Source organism: Bidens hawaiensis, unplaced genomic scaffold (assembly GCF_021521415.1).
Source record: "Bidens hawaiensis isolate Kalapana, Puna unplaced genomic scaffold, B.hawaiensis_p1.1 tig00021323_1, whole genome shotgun sequence".
NCBI classification, from domain to species: domain Eukaryota; kingdom Viridiplantae; phylum Streptophyta; class Magnoliopsida; order Asterales; family Asteraceae; genus Bidens; species Bidens hawaiensis.
In genome coordinates, this window is record NW_027493294.1 from 326,985 (window position 1) to 341,606 (window position 14,622).

Genomic DNA, 14,622 nt, shown 5'->3' on the forward strand with positions numbered 1-14,622 from the left:
CCTATCAGAACTTTGACTTCAGGATCCTCGGGATAAAGAGGTACTTCTTTAATTTCTTTTTCCCTGGCCTCCATTACGCCTCGTGCTGGCTTCCGTAATTGCTACGCCTACTGGGGTTTGGCAGTACATTTCATGGAAGAGGTGTAGCAATTATTGGCGTCTTGTTGGTCACTGATGATTTTGATAACTCCCCATGGACTTGGGAGTTTAACACATTGGTGATAAGTAGATGGGACTGCTTTCATCTCGTGTATCCAGGGCCTGCCTAATATAATATTGCAACAAGATAAACAGTCAATAACACAAAATTTTTGCATTTTATTTACCCCTTCGACATATATTGGGAGCTTAATCTCCCCAATAGTGTTTTTAGTTTCTCCACTGAATCCAACCAATACTGAGGAACTGGGGATAATCTCATCCTCAGGAATATTTATCTTTTTTCAGCACGTCTAATTGAATAATGTTGACAGAGCTTCCGCCATCTATGAGAATCCTGCGAACATAATGGTTAGCCACATATAAAGTTATTACCAAACTATCATGATGAGGATCCTGAACATCGACTCTATCACTTTCATCGAAGGATATAATCCTCTCTTTAGTGAGAATAGATGTCTTTGTTGGCCTGTCAGCTACTTCTAACTTTCTTTGGTCAGCATTTCTCTTTGCAGCAGAATAAGAGGTTCCACAGATGTCGGATCCTCCGGATATGAACATGATTGTTCTTGCATCCGCTGGTGGATGGGTCGGCTTTTCAGGAATTTTCTCGGGATCCTGCTCTCTTCCCTTCTTCTTGCCAAGTAGCTCTTTCAGGTGGCCCTTGCTGAGAAGATAGCTGATCTCCCTTCTGAGTGCAATGCAATCATCAGTCAGGTGCCCAAAGTCTTCGTGGAATGCACACCATTTTGATTTGTCTTTCCATGCTCCTGGTCTCTCCACTTTCCTTGGCCACCTGGCTTTTTCACCTAAATCCTGCATGGCACACATTAATCCACCAATACCAACAGAAAAACAATATTCGAGATTTTAGGATATTCTTCATCATTTTCCTCATCTACTGCATTAATCTTGGGGTTATCAGGCTTGTAGTAAGGCTTTGCTCTATATGATTTTCCCGGGGATTCGAATTTCCTGTTCGTCTGATCATATTTTGGGATATCGACCTTAGAGTTTTTCTTGTCGTCTTCTAGCCTGATAAACCTCAGAGCTCTGCTTCTTGCTTCGTCTAATGACCTGCATGGAATCATAACCAGATCATCATAAAAAGATGAACCTTTTTCTAACCCCAACTGGAGAGCTTCCACTGCTGAAGCTGGGTTTAGGTTCGGAATTTCCAGCAACTCCTTACTAAACCTGGTAATAAAATCTCTCAAGGATTCCCCAGGATTCTGGGTAACCCTATAAAGATCACCTGTCATTTTCTCAAAAGTTCTACTGCAAGAAAACTAGCTATTAAACATGTTAACTAAATGAGAAAAAGAATTGATAGTGTTAGGAGGAATACTCAGTAGCCATTTCATAGCTGCTCCGGTTAAGGTAGACCCAAACCTTTTGCAGAGACATGCTTCTTTAGTTTCCATAGGGATTGGATTGATCTCCATACGTTCTCTATATTGTGCGATGTGTTCCTCAGGATCCGTCGAGCCATCATACAGTTTCATATTTGGGGTTTGAAACCGTTTTGGGATCTGCACGTCGCTAATTGATGGCACGAACCGGGATATCCTGTGACTATCAGTGGGAACTTCAACTATGGGACGGATTATGCCAGGGACATTCGATATCATGTCCTTTAGCTTCTGCAATTCTCGGGCTAAGCCCGGATTTATGCTTGCATCCTGCAAAAATCCTTGATTAGCATTAAATGGAATGTATTGAAAGAGTTACCCTGATTAACATTCTGAGGAGCGGCTTGGGCGATGTAGCTCGTATTCCCAAACATAGTATTTCCTGGAGTGACAAATGTAGTGGTCGAGGTGTTAGCCTGCATCGGGATGGAGTCTTCTTGGTGTATCTCTGAGGACCCTGCAAACTGCTGAGTTTGAGCAAATGGTTGTTGAGGATCGAAGGACCCTGATGGAGGTAATGCTGAGAATCTTGCTTGTTGCGGAAATCCTGAAGATACCACCTGCTGATAAGGACCTAAGGATCCTCCCTGCTGTGACAATCCTGAGGATAACGCCTGCTGATAAGGACCTAAGGATCCTCCCTGCTGCGACAATCCTGAGGATAACGCCTGCTGATAAGGACCAGCCTGATGGAACAATCCTGAGGATCCGGACTGTTGAAACAATCCTGAGGATCCAGATTGCTGGAACAATCCTGAGGATCCTGAGTGCTGGAAGATCGAGGATCTAGGGTTGTACGCCATTGTTAAATCTGGACGCACCAATCCTGAGGATCCTGGAGGAGTGAAATTCAGAGATCTCGGGATTAATGGCGTGAATTCTTCCGCCGGCTTCTTGGCTTTTCTGATATCTTCTAGTTCCTTCACCAGCATCTGGTTGGTCTTGTTCTGGCAATCCATCTGTTCCTGTAACCGCTTATAAATAGACAAAATTTCATTATTAGATACCATAACGGGATCCTGGGGGGATGGTCTCGATCCCGAAAATATTGGAGGTAGCAGCTTTCTTCTGAATGTTGTCAGGTTTCTTTGGAATAACAGCAACAGAAGGAGGAGGCATGGAAGGTTTCGCTGAGGATTCTGAGACTGCGGCAGAAGATGAAACAATCTTGGGCTGTGAAGACATGTTGTGGATATTGAGAGTAGGGTTTCGTTTGAGAATTAATAATGATCAAAGCACCGTTTGCCCCACGGTGGGCGCCAAATTGTTTCGGTAAAAAATTAACAACTAACTTTTGATCAAATTAGTGCGTGAGGCTAGGTGTTTAATGGTAAAAAGATCGAACACAAAGATATGATTACGAGGGAAAAAACCCTTGATTATAATAGTCTTTGTTTCGGTCAAGAGTTTACAACTTAATCCTTAGTCGAATTTGCTTCGGTTAAGGATTATGAACGTAACTTTTGGTCGAATTAACGCTTGATTATTATGATCTCCGGCATAAAAAACCCAGGGGTTAATTCGACCCCTAATGAACACTAATTATAGACATACAAACACACGGACATTAATGAACAAATGAACAAAAACGGACACTAATGAAATTAATGGACAAACATACATATCGGACACTAATGAACATTAATAGACAAACATACATAAACGACTATAATGAACAAAAGAACATAAGCGATGGACATAAGCAAACCTAATGGACGGATGTTATCGAACGGACGTTACCGGACGTTCACGGACACTATTGAACGAACATGGTCTTTGTTCGTGCTTGTCCGTTAAGCTTACCAAACTATTTTTTTTTTTTGTTTATTATGAGGTGTTTGAGGAAGTCTATGTCGGGATTTCTAAAGTGGTCACGTGTAACTCCACCGACCCAATCTTTATAACTCAATTTCTTTCACGCGTTTTCACAATTTCACACTTTTTTCCACACATTTTTCTTTCATTTAATGTAACACAATATATTAATTTATTCAAAGGTAACACCATGAAAATGTTTATTATAATGTGATGGCATTAAATTTAAGGAAGATAAATAACTAAATAAGCCAACAATCTGTTAATATTGAAACTGAATTGAATATCAGTGACCATTCACTCATTCAGCCAATATTTGTCTTTTAATATTGAGTGTTAATTAATTAATTTCTTTTGTTGTTGTAAGGTTATAACTTAAAAAAAACATATATTTTAGGTTAAGGGAGGGATGGGTGATCCTTAGGGGTGCAAACGAGTCGAGCTGCTCGCGAGCTACTCAGGATCGGCTTGTTAAAAAGCTCAAATGAGTCAAGCTTAATCGAGCCCGAGCTCAAACCTAAAAGTAAGCTCGTTTAATAAACGAGCCCGAGCTTCACCTATCGAGCTCGAGCCGGCTCGCGAGCCTAAACGAGCCTGCCATTTATATAATTTTTTAAATTATATATTTAATAATTATTAATTAATATATATATATTGTTAATATATATTTTTATAAAAAATAAATAAAAATAACTAAATAATATATATATATATATAGATATATATATATTATTTTATACAGAAAATTATAATAGAAAATAATATATAAAAATAATTATATTATTTAAAAAATAACAAATAAATGGTAAACGAGTCGAGCCCGAGCCGAGCTCGAGCTTGAAAATCTATTAGGTATGTTAGATTGTGGGTCCACAAACAACTAGAATGTCCAACTTCAGTAGTTATATTCACCGGATATTATAACCCGGTTTCAAAGTTAAACAGGCGGCGGTGGTATTCTTTTTGCGTAGAGGAGGCAAATGGGTTGGGTTGGGTCGAACGAATCATGGGTTGAAATGAGTCATGGGTCAAAACGAGTATGAGTCAAAATGAGTTTGGGTCAAAACGAGTCAATTAAAAAAATGGTTGTTTTGGTTTGGGTCAAAATAGGTTAGGGTCAAACCGGGTTTTGAGTTTTTTTTTTTGAACGAGAATAACGGCGGAAACATTTTAGTTTTTTCGTTTTTTACTTATATTTTAAGTTATGGTTTTTTTAATTATTTATTTTTTGAATTTTTTTTGAGGACTTTTCTATTAAGATCAAAAACCCTTAAAAAAATATTCAAAAATAATAATAAAAAATTATAACTCAAAATATAAATCATAAACAAAAAAAAGTAAAAGCACTAAAATGTTTCATACATTGTCCTCGTTCCATTAAAAAAACCATCTAGAATCGAACCGAAACCGAAAAAATCGACGAAATGAAACAAAGAAACAAAAAGCCAAAACCGGACCACATCAATCGAAATTGAAAAAATCAATCCAAACGAAACTAAAAGAATTCAAACCGAACAAAAAAAACTGACAAATCGAACAAAAGCGAGTCCGGAATCGACCAGAAAGAAACCAAAACCCAACACGTCATGGGTGAAAACTCGTGTTGACTTGAAACCTGAACCGAACCCGTTCTGATCTGAAACCCGTTTCGTACCGAAACCTGTCTTGTACGAAAACCCGTTCCGATCCGAAACCTGTCACATTTCCTTAGGACACTAACCCACATCGACCCATTTCTTTGAACTTGTCGACCCATTTTGACTCGAAAATAAATGAATGGAATTTCAAATGACTCATTTTGACCCATTTAGTTAAAACCTTTTACTCAAACTAACTCATTTAACTTTTAAAACAACTCAAATTAACTCATTTGAAAAAGTTTAGGTCAAAATTGTCGCCCCTATAATTTTGCGGACTGTATGCCCTATATGGGGGACCCCATGTCCCTTTCCCGCCTACGTTGACTTATTTGTGTCAACAAGCAAAAAAAATTACTCATGTCAATATGTCATGTTCATGCTTATATGCTTGACACAATTTTTGGGACCATACTATTCTATTCTCATATCTGGATGGTCACTCACAACAGTTTATAGGAACCGTTTAATGCCGTACTTGGGATCAATGATACAAATTACAAATCTAATGCAACTTATCCACCATTATAATTGTGAAACATATGTGTATATATTGATGACGATTATACCTTAACCAGCTTTGTATCTTTCTCCTATCTACACTTGGTTATATTATAGTATGTTCCTCAAATATTTATTTTAATTATTAAGTTATTTATTATCTTGAGACCGGTCTGACCAGTAAACCGCTAACGATATTTTTTACAAGGGTATCTGTTCCATGTGATAATATCTTGTCAATTACAATATAGATATACAATTCTTGAGTTTTATGCTAGTTTTCCATTAGATTTTTTTATGAAATTTGCCATTCAAAAAAATTATAGATACACAATTTAGATATGGAATCATGTTCATTGTTGTTTCTAACCAACTTATACTATCATAAATATAACATAAGAGTTGCATACCTTTAATTTATGCTGGTCTGGTTCAATTTAGACCGTCGCACACCCACTTAACATACAAAATCAAATAAAAAATTAAAAAGAGTTGTAGTGTAGTGTAGTGTAATGTAATGTAATGTAATGTAGTACTATTTTGTTTTGAAACAATCAATTATCAATTATGTGAGTGGCCCAATATAGGGCTCAACTAAAACAAGTGGACTCTTCACTTAAGAAAGATATTTGAAGCCTAGATCCACTAGGCCCAATCATTTAAACGACAATGGCGCCAATACCCGTTACTGGGCTCTAGTAGATGCTCCACGAATATCACGGGAAGGAGAATGAAACGTTCTCTCATTAATCAAAATCAACATAACAGATTGGTTTGGTTATTCATTAACTGATATCTTGGTTTGGTTATGGTTATAACTTATAGGCCAAAACCGACTCATGCACACTCTTATAGGTGGCTCGTTACTTAACTCTCATGGACCAACTTAACTTGGGCCTGCCAGGATTAGGCTCACACAGCTTGGCCAGTTGGCCCTAACACAAGACTTTGGTCTAATTATGATCCTTTTTTAGCTAGCATAACGTACTTACATTAAACTTTTAATATCATATAATACATTATATTTGTTAAAATGTTATTTTTTAAAATAAATAAAATAATAATGACTTGATCTAATTCTGAAAACCAAAACTATGGTTTTTGGATTTTTCAAAACCATTCAGATTCGGTTTTTCGGTTTTCATTTTTCATTTTGGTTTCGGTTCGGTGTCGGTTTTTTTTGTTTTTGCCATTTAGTTTGAATTTTTAAGTGGAAATTTTTTTTGGCAAAAAATAATTAATTTAGGTTTAAAGAATTTTGTTAATTATCAATTAATAGACCATTGTACATTTGAAAAAAAAATAAAAAATAAAAAATAAAAAAATAGTTGCATAAATTTGAAATTCTAGGCAATAAAAAAGTTGACAAAAAATAATAAATTTAGCTATAAATAATATTATTAACTGTAAACTAATAGACTATTATATTTATATACATTTTTTTTAAGTGTGAACTTCATAAACAAACCAACAAAACTACAAAAACCAACATAGCACCTCCACAGAGCTCGGAGGCACCACAAAAAAAAAAAAAAAAAACAACACATTACATAAAGGCTAATTTACACCAATCCCTCAAACTCCCCTCAAATAAGTTTGACCTATTTATAATCAATAGGAAGCTCAAAAACTTAACATCTCCAATAGTAGACTCTACCTTAACCTTATTTTTCTTGTATAATTTCTCGTTTCTAGCTTTCCATATCCTCCAACTTGTTGTGAGCAAAATACCATGTAAAATCGACTTCTCCTTTCCCCCTAACTTCATTGCTTCATGTAAGTTGAAAACATCCTTTGGAGAGAAAGAAAAAATTAGGGGGGGGACTTACATCACACCCCGATGTGCTGCCAAACCACCGTCGACACCAAGCATCCGGTAAGTAGGTAACTTATTTGACCAAAGACACTACATTTGATAAAAATATTTGAGTTACATATTTATTAAATTATTCTAAATTACTTAAAATAAAAATTTATAAAATCGGTTCGGTTATATTTTTCAGTGTTTATTACTTGAAATTAACACAAAACAAAACCGTCAGTTTTTGTTTCGGTTCGGTTTTTTCGGTTTGTATTTTTCAGTTTTAGCGCATTCCCTAGTTAACTAAAAGTTAGAACCAAAGTTATAGTTTAGGGGGTGTTTGGCCTAGCTTTTTTACCAAAGCTTATAGCCTTTTTAGCTTATTTTATAAAATAAGCTTCATTTGGTGTTTGGTTTAGCTTTTTTAGCTTAGGCTTACTTCATATAACTCACTTCTTCATATAAAAACACCCAAAATCTCAATCTAGAATCCACTTCTTCTACAATTGATTGTTTCATAACAAATTAGGGCTCCATAATAATAATAATAATAATAATAATAATATTCGAATTTGATTGATTCAATGCTTATATCGTGCTAATAATCAAAACCCAATTCCCCAAAATACCCTTTTTGTATTATTATTTGTTATATGTGTTTTGATTGCAGGTGAAATTAGTGGGCAATTAGAAGCTTAATAATGGGTCGTACAGATTCATCATCTAGAAGAAAACACTCCAAAAAGAAGAAGAAGAGTATCAAGGTTTCATCAGAGGTTTGTTTGTTTGTTTTATTATACCAGTTTTTATATTATATATATATATATATATATATATATATATATCTAGGGTTTCGAGTTTATTGCTTTTTGTTGTTGAAATTGGTGTGTGGTTTTGTTGATTACTTGTTTGGTGGAAGGTGATTGGCACTTTTGGTGTGTACGGGTCGGTTTTGGGATAAAACGGAACAAAGACGAAAACTTGGTTTTTGGTTTCCGAAATTTTGAACACCGTTCGGTTTTGGTTTTTTCAGTTTCGTCATCTGTGAATGAGTTTTGGGCTAAAAGAGAGTTTGGCCCAAATTAATGAGTTTGGGTCTAATTCATTTTGTTAGTTAATAACTGATGGATTGTTATACATTGTTCGTTCGTTAAGCATTTGAACTTATTTATGAACGCTACCAGACAATATCTCTTGTTCGTGTTCACTTATTAAGAAAATGTGTTTGTTCGTTTTCATTTGTTAAGTTTCTAAACGAACACATTACACATACAAACACAAATAAACATAAATGAGGCTTATTTTAATTGTTATAATAATTATAATATTAATAATAATAATAATAACAACAATAATAATAATAATGATTAAAATTAAAAGATAGAAAGAGTTTTGATAAAATAAATAAATATAAAAAGAATTTTAACGAACAAAATAAACAGATGAAAATGAACGAACGTTCACAAACATGTTACCGAACAGTTGCATGGACATAAACGAACAAACGAGAACTATGTTCATGTTCGTTCGTGTAACTTATCGAATGAAATTTCTTGCTCATGTTCGTTAATTTATTAAATGAACGGACATAAACGAACTTCCAGCCAAACTGTTCACTGAACGTTCGGCTCATTTTCAGCCATAAATTTGTGTAAAGTATTTGAGTTACATATTTATTAAATTCTTATAAGTAATCTAAAATAAAAGGTGAAAATCTATAAATTCGGTTCAATTTTTCGGTTTTTATTAGATGCAAGTATGCAACACCAGAAACGTATCAACACTTCGCCTTTTACGAAACATAAAACCAAACCATTGGTTCTTCTCAGTTTGGATTTTTTGGTTTCATGCACACTCCCTACTTTTGCATGTTGTTCAATATCTGCAATGTGAAATTTCTGTTGATTTGAAACACTTTGAACTCTCATTCAATTTTCTTTATGTTTTTATTACAATGTTTCTAGGGTTACAAGAAAAAGAAAAGTAGTAGAAGTAAATCCAAGAAGCTTCGTCATCGTGATGATGATTCGTTTTCTTCTTATTCAGACGATGAATCCACTAGTTCATCACTGAGTTCATCTTGCAGTTCAGAAAGTGAGTATAAAAGTAAGCGTGCTCGTTCACGTTCCCGCTCACGAAACGAAACAAAGGGTAGTAAGAAACGGAGTAGAAAAAGATATTCAAGTGAGGATAGTTACAGCAGCGAAGATTCGTCTCCCGTGAAGAAAAGAAAACGATCTAAAAAAAGTAAAAAGATCAAGAAAAAGAAGAAGAGTTCAAGAAGAAACGATTATACGAGTGATTCGAGAAGCTGCTCCACTTGTAAAGATGAAGATAGCGGTAGTGATGAAGTTGGTTCACATAAGAGGTCAAAGTGTATAATTGGAAATAGCGAGAATGAAGAAGAGTTTGAGAATGTGACGATGAATAACAATCCTATGAGGTTAAAATCAGTTATTACGGTTGCAAACTTACATAACGAAGAAGAGGAGGATAAGAAAAACGACGAGCTTAAAGAAGAGACGGTGTATGAATATGATGATTATCCGTCTAGTAAAAGTAACGATAGTATGGAATTACCGGAACGTGTTAAAGAAGTAAACTCGGGTTCTAACGTTGATAAGGAAAAAAAAAGTAATGTTACTGATAATATTGTACCAGAAGCGGAGGATTTGGAGTCAATTTTGAGACGAAAAGCGTTAGAACTTGAGTAGATTCCGAGGTGGGATTAAAACAAAACCGAAACCTTTAGTTGTTGATGATAAACCTAAGACCGATCAAAGTGATGTTGACCAGTTGACCACGGTCAACACGACACCTGTGTCACAGCTGGTAGCACATAGGAGTCGGTTTACATGGAAAAGAAATCCGTCTGTTACCCCTGTGAAAGATGGGCCTTCGACGAGCAGCGTAGTTAATAAATTTGTGAACGAGACGGCTGCTGTAGTCCAAAAGTCAACCGTTGCCGTTGCACAAAAGTCAACCGCTGCCGTTGACCACAAATCAACTGCTTCTGTTGACCAGAAGTCACCTGCTGCCGTTGACAGAAAGTCAACAGCTGCAGCTGACCACACATCAACTGCTTCTGTTGACCAGAAGTCACCTGCTGACGCTGACCAAAAGTCAACCGCTGCTGTTGACCAAAAATCAACTGCTTCTGTTGAAGGTAGTTCAAAGGAGACACACCAAGAAACTAATGGCAACTCACAGTTTGAGAAGAAGACAATGTCTGTGATGAGAGGTGGTGAAATGGTGCAGGTAAGTTATTATTACTTAATGTTAACATTAGGGCTGTAAACGAACCGAACAGGACGAGATCTTGTTCATGTTCGTTCTTTAAGCTTTTGTTGGACAGACAGTTCACCACGAACACTTTACCGAATGAAAATTTGTGTCCGTGTTCGTTCATTAAGGAATTGAGCTTGTTCATAGTCATTCGTTTCCTTTCATTAATATTGTAAATGGACACTAATGAACAATATCGGACACGAACGGACGTAACCGGAGGCTAACGGACACTAATGGACAGACAAACGTAAACACCCCTAACGGAAGACATTTACGGACAAACGAACATAAATGATTACATATCTATTTGAGAATAATAATCATAAATCTACACAAATTCAACCACAAATCCGGAATTATGCCCAAAAGAATCCAAAAAATTACATTGTAATGAATGAATAATAATATTAAGAGTAACATATTAATACATGAACCTAACTGTGCTGACGTAAACGAACACTGTTGAACGAACGTGGCCTATGTTCGAGCTCATTCGTTAAGATTAGCAAACAAATTTTTTTTGTTCATGTTCATTCATTTGTAATATGGAAGGTCATAAACGAACTTTCTGCCCAACGGTTCGCTGGACGCTCGGTTTGTTTACAGCCTTAGTTAACATGATAACACTTGTATGTAAATAAATATACATGTCAAAATGATAACTATTGTAATTTGTTGTGATTTTTGTTGTCAGGTAAGCTACAAGGTTTACATCCCGAACCGCGCTCCTGCTTTAGCTAGAAGGCGACTGAAGCGATGACTTGTAACTCATACACAGTTGGAATTTTTGTTTTCATATTTCATAAATGCGTCAAGGTTCATGTTTTGGATATCTTTTCGGGTAATATGATAGAACATGTATGTTTTATCCTGTGAACAAATAAACTTCGAATGACATTGTATTGGATTACCTTACATTTACTTCCATTATCAGTTTACTAATGCTTACAATATTTAAAAGCAAAAACCAAAAAAAACAAAAAACACATCTATCAGTTACATCAGTTTCTTCTTTGTGCCACGTATGCACGCCCAGTCATCAATTTGTGACACGGTAATTCCTTCCAAAAGATCCGAGTATCGTTCAACAACCGTAGGTACCTAAAACATGTCACCAGTTAAACCAAGTTTATGTAAAATCGCGTCTGAAACACTTTTTGTCCAAAATTTTATTAACGTGTCGGTAGTTAAAACTTACCTGTTCCAAGATAATACCAGAGAGACCGACTACACCACTCGGTTTAGCATAAGAAACGATATGATCAGCCAAATCTAGAAGTGGGTTCAAAAGAATATTCGCAACAACCACATCATACTTCTCTTTCTCATTAAAAACTTTCACGGCATGCTCTGTTGTTACACTATCATCATCCTTCATAGCCCATTGCCATTCGTCGGTTGACGTAGAACTAACGTTACTAGGAACAACTTGCAGTTCCAATTTGTCGGATCCTATGCCGTTCAAAGCAGCGTTATGTCGTGAAGCTGTTATCGCTTGAGGATCTATGTCGAATCCAACGGCTGAGGCTGCACAAAACTGTATCTCACCGGCACGATAAGATTGAAAACCAGTTGTTTATTAAATAAAAAAATAAAAAAAAGTGATATATAATATATTTACCTTTAGTGCTGCAATTGCTAGAATCCCTGAACCTGTGCCATAGTCCAAAACGGTTTCACCGCCTTTGATTAATTCTTGCAATAATAATAGACATAATTTAGTTGTCGGGTGGTCCCCGGTTCCAAAAGCATAGGTTCAGGGATTCTAGTTAAATTTACAAATGAAATTTTATCTAAAATCTAAAAACATAGATGTTTTTGACCAAAAAAATGTAGTTATTTAAGCACATGAAGTCATACAGGAGGAGTTGAGCACTCAGGCACAATCCAAAGGCCTTGTGTTACTTCAATAGGATGGAAAGATTCCTGCAAAACAAGTTTATACCATATTAAAACTAATTTCGACTAAGGGTGCAAATGAGCCGAACCCCTCGTGAGCTACTCGAGATCTGATTAATAAAAAGCTCGAAACGAGCCAAGCCTTATCGAGCCCAGACCTCAAATAAAGCTCATCGGGCCCGAGCTTGAGACTTGTGTTGGAAGATCGTTTAGGCTCGCCGGGCCTCAATAAGCCTAGTGTATTTTTAAGTTTGAACTACTTTGGGCTTTTATGTATTAACTTCACACTGCACAGCTGAGCTTTGGCTCATTTAAGAAACTGCACACGAGCTCGAACCGAGCTTAGGCTCATTAAAGTTTTTGTCAAAATATATAAAATTAATAAAAAATGTACATTTATAAACGAATAGATAATAAACGAGCGCGATCTTGAAAAAATGGCTCACTAGCCGAGCTCGAAACGAGTCGAGCTTGAGCTCTTGTGAGTCAAAATGAGTCAGGCTGCTAACATGCTTAGTGTAAAACAAAGATAAGAAAGTAAAATAACCCGAGCATTTTCGATCCAATCGGACTGGTAACCGGTGGTGACTTTGTAAACAGGTATATCTTTCAAGCCTATCGAATCAGCTGCCAATGCAATACTTTGATGCACATCATCAGATACAGAGAATATCGAAACAATCGAGATCTGCAAGGTTATTCAAATTTTATATCAAATTCTGATTATACAAGGCTTTATACGTCGTGCAAAGTTGGTTCAGTTCAGCAATGAGGTCTTAACCATAACCGAACTGCATTATAGAAGGTTGCTTAATAATAACCATAGCCAAATGGTCGGTTAACCATTGGTTTCGGTTAAGTTCAATTCATTCTCCAGTGTATTTTTTTTATTATTATTTTTTTTCCGTTTTTTCCGGTTGAAAATGGTTTGTTATCATGTTCAAAGCTCATTCATGAATTTCGAAGCTGAAATATACCGGTTCCAAGCCCGGTTATAGACCATCGAAGCATGAATTTAATTGTTCGAAGCTGGAAATTGAGGTATAAAATTTGGTAAAACACAAACATACAAGGTTCGGTTCGGTTTCGGTCAAAGTCAGTTAATGAAGACACATTAACCATAACCATAGCCAAATGGTCGGTTATGGTTCGGTTTTGGTAAAGTTCGATTAATTCTCCAATGTATTTTTATTATTCTTTTCCTTTGTCCCGGTTAAAATGTTTCGGTATGATGTTCCAATCTCAATTATGAAGTTTCGCAGATTGGTTACGAAGCTCGGATATCAAATTTCAAAAAAAAACACAAACATAAACGTTCGGTTCGGTTTTAATTAAAGTCAGTTAATAACGACACATTAACCATAACCATAACCGATTGGTCGGTTAATCATATTCACTTAGCCATAACCGCTCGTTTTCTGGGCGATAATTAATTTCAGTTTTCGGTCATGATTCGGTTTCGTTTACCTCCTCGTTAGAGTCGCAGGCGTCCGGTTCGAACACACTCGTCGAAACCGCACCGAAACTTAACAATGCTTCTTGAAACACATCCTAACATAAGTACATAACAAATTGATTAATTACTTTGATGAAAATGTATTAATTAAAGAACCCAGTTGTATAAAGACTGAATCTTTATAATCTTACGGCAACATCTTGAGGTGTTTGAATGTCAACAGATAAGTATGCACCAGTGGTTGTTGGGGTTTCATAAGCTGAAGATGTTGAAAATGGTGTAGTAATTGAGGTTGGGTTTAATGAATTTGTTGATGGGTAATGTGTGATGGGACGAATTAGGTTGAAAATGTGGTTGTTAGTGAGGTTTTGAGTGGTGCGAATGGATGAGAAAGAAGTGCACACCAAGTGTTTGATGAAATGCCTGTGAAGAGAACCAAGCAGGACTGACATTATTATTCAAAGGCTTACTTGATAGTTGATAACTCGATATTCAAAGACATCAAAAAGTTGTTTTTTTATACTTTATTAATAATATAAAAAAGTTAAATTTTTTAGAACTAACAAAACTTCTATTTATTGTGGGCTTCAAAATAATATGGAGGGGTTTTACCACCCCGACACCGTGCCGAGGTTTCATAAAAGGGACGGTAAG

At 36.0% G+C, this 14,622-nt stretch overlaps 1 protein-coding gene and 1 pseudogene across 2 annotated transcripts; one reads left to right on the top strand and one right to left on the bottom strand.

Annotated features, from left to right (window-relative positions):
* The first annotated feature begins 7,878 nt into the window (after positions 1-7,878).
* LOC143563127 (uncharacterized) lies at positions 7,879-11,496 on the top strand. The gene is made up of 3 exons (XM_077050746.1): positions 7,879-8,101; positions 9,290-10,583; positions 11,308-11,496. The coding sequence occupies exons 1-2, from the start codon at positions 8,027-8,029 to the stop codon at positions 10,037-10,039; spliced, it is 825 nt and encodes a 274-aa protein (XP_076906861.1). The 5' UTR covers positions 7,879-8,026; the 3' UTR covers positions 10,040-10,583; positions 11,308-11,496.
* LOC143563129 (uncharacterized) lies at positions 11,494-14,420 on the bottom strand (annotated as a pseudogene). Its single transcript, XR_013140605.1, has 7 exons — positions 14,160-14,420; positions 13,980-14,063; positions 13,060-13,200; positions 12,474-12,539; positions 12,235-12,378; positions 11,812-12,150; positions 11,494-11,714 (listed from the first exon to the last, which is right to left on the bottom strand). The product of XR_013140605.1 is annotated as an uncharacterized LOC143563129 (transcript).
* Positions 14,421-14,622: the final 202 nt, after the last annotated feature.